At 30.9% G+C, this 9540-nt stretch overlaps 1 protein-coding gene across 1 annotated transcript; it reads right to left on the bottom strand.

Moving 5' to 3' along the window:
- Positions 1 to 7790: 7790 nt before the first annotated feature.
- Positions 7791 to 8965, bottom strand: LOC123263690. The gene has a single exon (XM_044726633.1). The coding sequence runs from the start codon at positions 8957 to 8959 to the stop codon at positions 7880 to 7882; it is 1080 nt and encodes a 359-aa protein (XP_044582568.1). The 5' UTR covers positions 8960 to 8965; the 3' UTR covers positions 7791 to 7879.
- Between the last annotated feature and the right edge of the window lie 575 nt (positions 8966 to 9540).

Here is a 9540-nt window from a genome sequence, read left to right as displayed (position 1 = left end):
TTTTTTGGATCTGCGAAGCAATCATTGATCTTTACAGCTTTATATATTCGTGCCTGATTTTAAAAGTAAGTATGTGTGATAAAAGTCAGAAAAATGAGCTTAAATTGTTTGTTTTTTAACAAAGGAAGCTAATTTTCCAAAATCTTACATGATTTACATAACTTCCAAAAAAATACAATTTTTGTAAAACCCTTAATTAGAAAAAGGGATTTGGAAGTATTACCTCAATGCAAAATGTATATCTATGTATTGTTCAAAACAAATCTTTTTTAATCTTTTCAAATCGTTTGACTCATTTTAAATCTTTGTTTATAATCTTGTAAAAGATCAGGAATTCATATTTTGACACAAATATGAATTCCAGAGGAATTCAAGATGGAATCATAGATAATGATGATCGTTAGAAAATTAATAAAGTAGAAATATTTCTACGCGAAATATGTTGATTAATTAATTACAGACCTCAAGATTTCTCGAAAAATTTAAACCTTTACGGAATTTTTCTAGAATCTTTTTGGAATTGAGACTAGAGCTAGACTGGCAGAGTTCCGCGAAATTTTCTTCAGGATTTCTCCGGATTTTCTTGAGAGGTCTGTAATTAATTAATTACATCATGATTTTACGAATTTATATTTACTACTTTATTAATTTTCTACACGGAAAGAAAATTGAAGGAGTTTTTGCTATTTTACTATTGTAATTTTTACTAAATAAAATAGTAACGGTGGACTATACTTCTCATTTAGTAATTTTTACGATCTACTATTGTAAATTTTATCCAACAAATAAGACTAGCAAGAGTCTTAAAAAGTCGAATACTATAGAGCAAATTGTATAATTATACAATATGTGTTTGTGAACTTTACAATTCAACTATTGTAAAAATTCACAGTTGGTTTTTTTAAAAGAAATCCGAACAAAAACAGTTTCACTGTAAAAAAATCACGCCAAGTCCACGTTCATAAGACTATTAAGAAAAAAGAATTTTATTTCTTTACAAAAAGATATAAAATAAAAAATTAAAAAATCCAAGTAACCGATATGGTTGTATATGATTTTCGGAAATTAAAAAAAATTTTGTTGTTAATTTAAAAATTAAAAGAAACAATTTTGGAACGTATTTAGTGTGCGTGGTTACGAAATATTTCACTTTTTATGAAATTCCTAAAATCTATCTCCTAGGACTTTTAAAAAAAATTGAAGTACACAATGACGCACACCAAGTACGTACCAAAATTGTTTCTTTTAGTTTTTAAATTAACAACAAAATTTTTTTTAATTTCCGAAAGTCATATACAACCATATCGGTTACTTGGATTTTTTAATTTTTTATTTTGTATCTTTTTGTAAAGAAATAAAATTTTTTTTTCTTAATAGTCTTATGAACGTGGACTTGGCGTGATTTTTTTACAGTGAAACTGTTTTTGTTCGGATTTCAGTATTTTTTGTAATTATAATAAAAATTGACAATTTTAATTTAATACATTTCCGGTGGCAAACTATCCCTTTTAAGCTATAGTTCATGTAAAAGTTATTCTTGCGCCGCCTGGCGTGTGTAATTGCAAGCTGTCAAATATCTTTTTTTCACTGTAGTTTCCCATCTATTATAAGATTAGCATGCATCCTTATATTATTTAGTCTCTGGCCGTCCGCTTTTTACATAAGAAAAAAGTTAAAATCTAAAAATCTGGGTCGCTATAGTTTGTGCTGATTATTTTTAATAATTTTAAATAGAAATTATAAAGATAATTGATAATAATCAAGTAATACGCGTAATAAAAAGGATGAACTACTATTATAAAATATCATATAAAAAAAAATCAAAATAAATTTTAAAAAAAATTTGTAACCTCAAAAAACCGTTCTGCTTACGGTATATACACACTCGGTAGTCTGGCTTGAGAACGGAACTTGGCGCCAGACTCTATCGAGTCTGTTGATATTAGGGAGGGAGAGAGATAAAAGGTTGGACTAATTGGTACCTGTACAGAAATCGAAAAAAGAAAACGACATTTTCGTGCTATCTGGGAATCGAACCCAGAACTCTGTGTTGGCAGCCAACTCTCCCACTACGCTATCCGAGGTAAACTAAGACCCATATCCTTTAACATTTACATAAACTCGGAGTCTAGCGCTGTGCACGGCCATCACTCACACTAATTGAGAAACATTCCAATTCAACTATTGTAAAATTTGCTATAGTTCTATTGCACGACTCATGATGCGAAGCATCAGAGAGTGCTTTACGATCGAAAAATTTTTTTCGCCTCATTTTAGCAACTATTTTTAGTATTATAGCCTTGTTAGTTCACGGAATCAAGATATTTTGCATACTATTATCGAGATAATTTAATGGAGATTAATTCCATACTTTCTAAAAATTGATTTACTGCAATAGAAACGGAAAAAAACATCAAAATAGGTCAAAAAATTTTCCTGTCCGTCATGTATGAAACCCCGGAAACACTGTAACTTGTGAAAAAATCAATTATTTGAGTTAAATTTTTTTTTTTAAATTCTAATCGACGATGGTAGGTCACTGAATGCGAATGGTTAATTAATTCAGTGTCGTTTAATTACAATTAATAAAAAACGAAAACTACAAGACTGTATATCTATATATATCCATGTAAAATTAACATGGATGGTGATATATCTATATCTGTAGATATTATGTAGATTTTATTCCACCTGGGGCGCTTGTGCAGTACCTTCCTACTACAGCTGTTTTTTCGGCAATTAATTTTGAACGACTTAAGTTTTTTTTTTTTTTTTTTTTTTTTTTTTTATATTTCATAATTAAATGAGCATTATGAGTCGTGCACTTTTGGATTTTCCAAACTTTTGGAAAGATACAGAGAAAGCACTGGAAATTTTCATCTCTTACTTTTTACAATAGTAATATCGTATTTTTTCATGAATAAATAGTATTTTTTCTTCTAAAATATTTGACCATTAATAGTAATAAAAGTATAGTCCAGCTTTACAATAGTTGTATCGTAAATTTTCCCAGAAATTTTTTCCCGTGTATCGATGAACATTTTCTATGACTCCATCCTGAATTTTTGTCAAAATATGAATTCCGTAACTTTTTTATAGGAGTTATTGCGAAACATTTAATAAAAATTAAGCTCATTAGGACAATTATCGCAATATACGATATAATAACATAAACATACCTGAATTATCACCATATGAATTCAAAGAATTCTTTGGTAAGCATATACGAGGATAAGCTTGATGACAAAAATCACTTTGTACTTGTTACAAATTTATCACTTCCAAAAATAACTCATTTTTTGTATACGCAGTTACTTTTTGGATTATAGTAATGATATTTTTTGTAACAAAAGTTATTGCAAACGTGGCATATAAATCCCACTTGTTCTCTTGTTCTCTTACATTAGCACGCTCTTTTTATCTTTGTAAACAAGAACATTAGTGCTATGACATCATTTTTTATATTTATTTGATATATATTTATAGGATAGCACATTACGGTAGCGATATTGCAACATTACATTAATTGGTGACCAAAAATGTAATTCGATTACTCTTTTTGATGTAAAAGTGTAAGTTGGATACTCAAATTGTCATTTGGCCAGATGATCTTGGAATAGAATAAATTTTCTAACTATCTAATTATTTAATGGGTAAAAATGTAATTACGTTAAACGATTAGATGAAAATTCGATAATTTATTAATCATGCTAGCTCTATTTTTTAATTTTGATAAAAACTTATATTTATTAGTACTAAGTATAATTATAATTACAAAAATGGACCCGATAAATGAGGCACATCAATCTCTCAGCGAATCAATGTTAAGTTATTGGCTACCTCTTTTGGAAATGTATAACATAGTTATTGAACGAGTTAAATTGACTCAAAAATATTACAACGATTTATATTTCCACGAGCGGGAGAAAACTGAAAATAATAAACAAAACTACACCGGCGATCCTTGGTTCATTGAGTATGCATTAATGGGGTTTTATCAAAACTTTGATATTTTCAGAGAAAAATTTAAAAAATGCATCGATAAAATTCAACGAGAAATTGACAAAGTTAAAATTATTCTTAGCAAAAAGCACTTTAAAACATCATTCAATTTTGTTAATCGGTTCAATGAATCTGTTAGATATTTAAATAAAGTAATTGAGTTTTTGAACAAGAACGAATTTAAAATTGATAATATTGTTTTGAACAAGAGTAATTTTCTTAAGCCTTTGGAAGTGATTAATAATCCGAAACATCAAAGCAGCTCATGAGTATTAAAAATAAAATTTTTATTTATTTTTAGATTAAGAAATTTGGATCTTTACTTTAAAAACTCACTCATGAAAAATAAAGGAGTGCGCAACCCCTTTATTTATGAATGAGGAGGGGAAAGTTTGTGATATGTGTAGGCAAATTAAAGGTTTGTTGGTGGAAAATTAGCTTATGCAAGAAAAACCCATATGGTATCATTCGTTTACTTAAAAAATAAAATATTAAGAATCTGGTGGCGTAAAGGTTAATTTTTCTGTCATGGCAAAGATTGTCACACTGTACTAAGAATAGTAACTAAAATATGTAACAGGGAAAATCGAACTTCCCGGGGTCATTATCGACCCCGATAATTGGCGCACGGTAGGTAAGGGTTTTCCCTTACTTTTCGATTTTTGACAAGAGTTTCGACTTGTCACCGGGCGTGCTAATCAAGAGTCCCCACTACTGTTCCCGGAAAATGAAGCGGGGCATAACAATAGGAAAGTTCGAGAGCCTGAGCTGAGGGTTATAAAAGAGCGGGCACGAAAAACATCGAGGCTTTTTCCCTTCTGGAAGCCAGTGGCCTTTTGCCTTTTGTGAATCAGTGACCTTGTTGAGATTAGATAAGTGCAGTTTTGAACGCCGACAATAGAAAGCAACTACTGAGGAGTTTATTACGGTATTTGGAATTAGACAAGCCCTGACCGGAAGCTAACATAGTGGTTTGAGACGACAAGACGCCAAGCGGCGGAGCCAGCCAAGTTGGACCGGAGTATCAGTCGTCGTTGGATAAAACAACCCTGTTGAAAAGCTCCAATAAGATCCCATCAAAAGCGACAAAAGCCACTTAGAAACCAATAAAATTTATGGGTTTCTAAGTGGCTTTTGTCGCTTTTGATGGGATCCTATTGGAAATTTTAAACAGGGAATAATTGAGTCTCCAGGTATTTTCGATTAATTTAGGCCAAAATTGATTATTAATTTAATTAAGAGGCTGAAATAATTAAATTTAATTTCTCGAGCGGTCATTTTTATATTAGCAAGTTTTGTACTTTAGAAATTCATGCGCCAAGGTCATTTAGCTAGTTTTTGTTATTGGATATTTATTTTAAAAGAATGAGATTAATAGTTTATTTGTGAATTTACTGTAGATAATTTAATCAGTAATTTATTATAGGCCTGCTGGCTATAATAAATTAATTTAGTTAATAATTTTCGAGATATAAAGAAAAGTAAATTTGAATAAGAAATGAAAATGCGTAATTAAGTCAGTGAAGGTCATTCTAGAATGTATGTAGTTAAGAGTTGTATTGAGACGCTTAGGATTCGAATAGTTGATGTTTAGAATTTTGTTTAGGAAGATTAAATTTAGTAAATCTTGTAATGAGTTCAGTAGAATTTATTAATTGAAAATATTAGTAGAAAATTTAGTAAGTGAACTAGTACAGAAACTTAGTGATTATGTAATGTAGTAAAATTTATTTGCAGTAAACAAGTGTTGGCGTAAAATTTAGTAGATTATGATAGTATTGTAAAGTTTTGGAATATTAAATTTTGGCCGGTGGATAAATGTAATTGAATTGTTTAAGTTAGAAAAGTGCTAAATCAATTATTAAATAATTGATTGAATTTAAGGATAATTTATTAGATAAATTCGATAAGAAAATTTGGTGAATTTGGTAAATTTAGTTAATCTGGAGATTAAATTTATTTAAGGAAAATTGGTTAAAATTTTATTTAAGAAAATTTGAGAAATGAAGTTAACGTCCGGTGGATGATTTTATATGGAATTTAGTAAGATTATATGGTATTCCGTCAGAAGACGAGGTTGTTTATGTGAAATTAGTTCAGATAATTGAATAATTAAGAAGTTTTTATTGGGTAAAATATGTTGTTTGTTATTCCGTCAGTTGGACGAGGGTTTAAGAAATTAAGAATCTAGATGCGTAATGGTCTATGATTAAATTTAGAATTTAGGAATCTAGATGCGTAATGATCTATAGTTGAAAGAATTTAAGGATATTTAGTTGTAAGTTTTGGCAAGTGCCTGCGTAGGTGAGAGGTCCTCACAATTAAGTAATTGATAAGTTAATTTTAAGGATAATATTATTAAGGAATTTTGTTAAAATTAAATTGTTTATATTAAATAAATAATTGAATTGTTAATAATTGTTTCTCAGTATTAATTTTTCAGCCTTTCTCAACTTCTCACGACCCGATCTTTCCTTCTCATGCTCCCCGGTTTCTGGGACACCGAGTATAAAATCCCAGTGGCGCTCTTTTCAAAGAGGGAAGGGGTGACCAATTGGACAGGGCTAACCACCCCGTTACAAATAAATAAATTTTTTTTCAGTCAATAATGTGTGTGAGCTTTTTATTTAGCATAACATTTGAAGTTATGATATGTCTCAATAAAGTTATGTAAGTATTATTAAACTCAGTCTGCTTAGGGCATTAAAAATCCATTTAGTTCCCTTAGTTGCGCAAATTTACCCCACACGAGTGCGCACACTTACCCTTAGTACGGGGTAAGTGTGCGCATTTAGAATCATTCGGATTAATCCGTTTTTTTTTCCGAAGTGTTAAGGTTTTAGACTTTATTTATTAATTTAATTATTACCTAAATAAATACTCTGAGACATATGTTTATTTTCCTTTCATGCTTAGCGTTTAATTTTGACACTAGTTTGAATGCTCAAGTGCTATATTAGTACTTCAATCTATATTATTAAGAGAATAAGCAAAATTTTGTGACCAGTGTATTAATATGATAAAATGGGTTTTTATGGTTAAATTTGGTATCGCTGGAAAAGTCTTGACCTGGAGTTGTATATGATGATAACTATTTAGACTGAATTCAAAAATGCTCTATCTCTAGATACATAATTGAGAAATTACCTTGTATCTTGTGAACTATTGACATTTTTAAAGATATAACTCCTTAATTATTAACATTTTTAAAGATATAAGCTCATTTTGATGTTAAACTCGCCAAGACCTTTCATTTAAGTACCCACATCATTTTTTCATATATTTATTTATATTATATATATGTATATATGAAAAATATATCAAAAATGCATGTGGGTACTCAAATGAAAGCTCTTGATGAGTGTAACATCAAAATGAGCTTATATCTTTAAAAATGTTAATAATTAAGGAGTTATTATATTGAATCTTGTCAATGAATGATATTTTTGAAGATATAAGCTCATTTTGATGTTACACTCATCAAGAGCTTTCATTTGAGTACCCACATGCCTTTTGGTATATTTTTCATATATTTATATATATAATATATGTAAATATAAAAAATATATGAAAAATGCATGTGGGTACTCAAATGAAAGCTCTTGATGAGTGTAACATCGGGATGAGCTTATATCTTTAAAAATGTCAGTAGTTAAGAAAGTACAGCGTAATTTAACAAAAGTAATTATTTAATAAAACAAAATTTTATTTATTTATAGTGAACAAGTCACGGAAGTCTCATAGTGACTGCAAGGTTGCTAATTATTCATCTTCAAAATAACCATCAATATTTTTACATTAATAAATAAATTTTATTAACATTATTAACAAATTAATTTATATTGCACCAATAAATTATAAAAACTACCCATTATAATTACTTAACAAAATCACTGCACTTAATAATAACTTCATGAGGATTAATTCCCCCAATTTGCGTCCCAGTCCCCAGAATCAATCCATCCCTCGCATTATTAACCGAGTATGCATTATCTTCACTCAAAAACTTCCTAACATTAATATGCGCGCGTTCTCCAGTCAAAGCCGTAAAAGGAGTATCCAAATCTTCATTAACCATATTAAAGTTCCTTCTATACAAAAACACAGTCGACCTTATCACTAGCTTGAACAAATTCTCCAAATCGTCAATCGAAGAAACGGAAAAGCTCGCCGAATTCAGCCTATAACAATACAAAAACTTGAGCGTGTTAGAAAACTGGATGACCTTATCATCAATTCGTTCAACCAATCTGCAGTCAGAAAAGAAGTAGATCTTATCCACTAATGGCGACAAATTCAAGCAACCCAACGTTGACCAGTAGAGTTCCTTGTAATGCCGACATTCTCGGTAGAAATACAACTCCACAATAAGATCAGTGTAGAAATAATAGTGCACTGGAGTATAAGGTAGCTTCAATTTTGCAAAATCATCTGCGTTGAACAGTTTTATGCGAAACCAACAAAACTTGCTGCCTTGGTGCAAAACGGTCACGTCTATCTCCGGAAGAATTGGATGCTTCAATTCTTGATTTTCAACCACTCCAGAATTGGTGCTAGACTTTGAATTTTCCTTCGGATACAAAACCTTGGTGTGCTTGACATTCAAAGCTGCTTGCGCTGCATGGCTGTGCATGTCAATGGACAGAATTATCCCTAGCGGCAAAGCATCCAAATTGTTTAAATTGTTCTTGGAAAAAATCAGTTTCTTCAATTGCAACATTCCTTCTGAAGGAAATGAAGACTTGGACAATTGCTCGTTGAACTTCTTTATCATAATTGGAAGGCTCAAACGATTTTCCAATGACAAGGAATACGTTTCGACGATCATCTGGATGTCTTCTTGGAAATTTACAAGATCTGGGTACATCTTCAAGAGCGTTGATGTCAATTCGCGCTGCTGTTCTTGAAGCTCTTCATAGGTGGTCTTCACTACTGTCAGGTTTTCCTCGCTTTCCATTTTTCTTCGGCTTCAGAACTTTCTTGGGCTTGGGCTTGACTTTTGTCAGAGGAGTTTCTAAGTCTGATAACTTACTACTGAGACCAGAAGCGTTGATTGTGAACAATGGTATGCTTTTATCGGGCTTATATACGCCGCACATTGTGTTGATTGAGTCATCTATTTCTACGTTACTTACGTAAGTTATCCTAGGTAATTCGATCAGTGGCAAGGATATTATCTTGTTATCAGCAGTTAAGTCTTCATTCTTCAATTTGTCGTATGAAGAGTATGATATTGTTAGATAAACGCCGTAATGAAGGGACTTGCGAATTGGTTTTACGATTTTGAAGGCAGGATTGTGGAGAGCTGCGTGGAGTTTTATTAACGAGTCGGTTAGGTAGTCTATTTCTTCGGTGAATGTTAGAGTGCATAATGGCAGCTGGAAGACTCCACTTACTGATCCAGGGTCTGGAGAAATTATTGGGTCCATTTTATTTTCTTGAGCGAAATTAGGTTTAAGTGTTTTTATGATGGTATTTTAAGAGTTAGGAAAGAATAATGCGAGGTTTGAGAAGTATTTTACTAGTCTTTAGACGGCA

This window comes from Cotesia glomerata, linkage group LG4, assembly GCF_020080835.1.
Source record: "Cotesia glomerata isolate CgM1 linkage group LG4, MPM_Cglom_v2.3, whole genome shotgun sequence".
Taxonomy (NCBI): domain Eukaryota; kingdom Metazoa; phylum Arthropoda; class Insecta; order Hymenoptera; family Braconidae; genus Cotesia; species Cotesia glomerata.
The sequence above is the reverse complement of the archived record's forward strand: the minus strand, read 5'-3'. Positions and strand labels throughout refer to the sequence as shown.

Coding starts and splice junctions, on each gene's coding strand:
- LOC123263690 (XM_044726633.1), bottom strand. CDS start 8,959: ATGGAAAGCGAGGAAAACCTGACAGTAGTGAAGACCACCTATGAAGAG.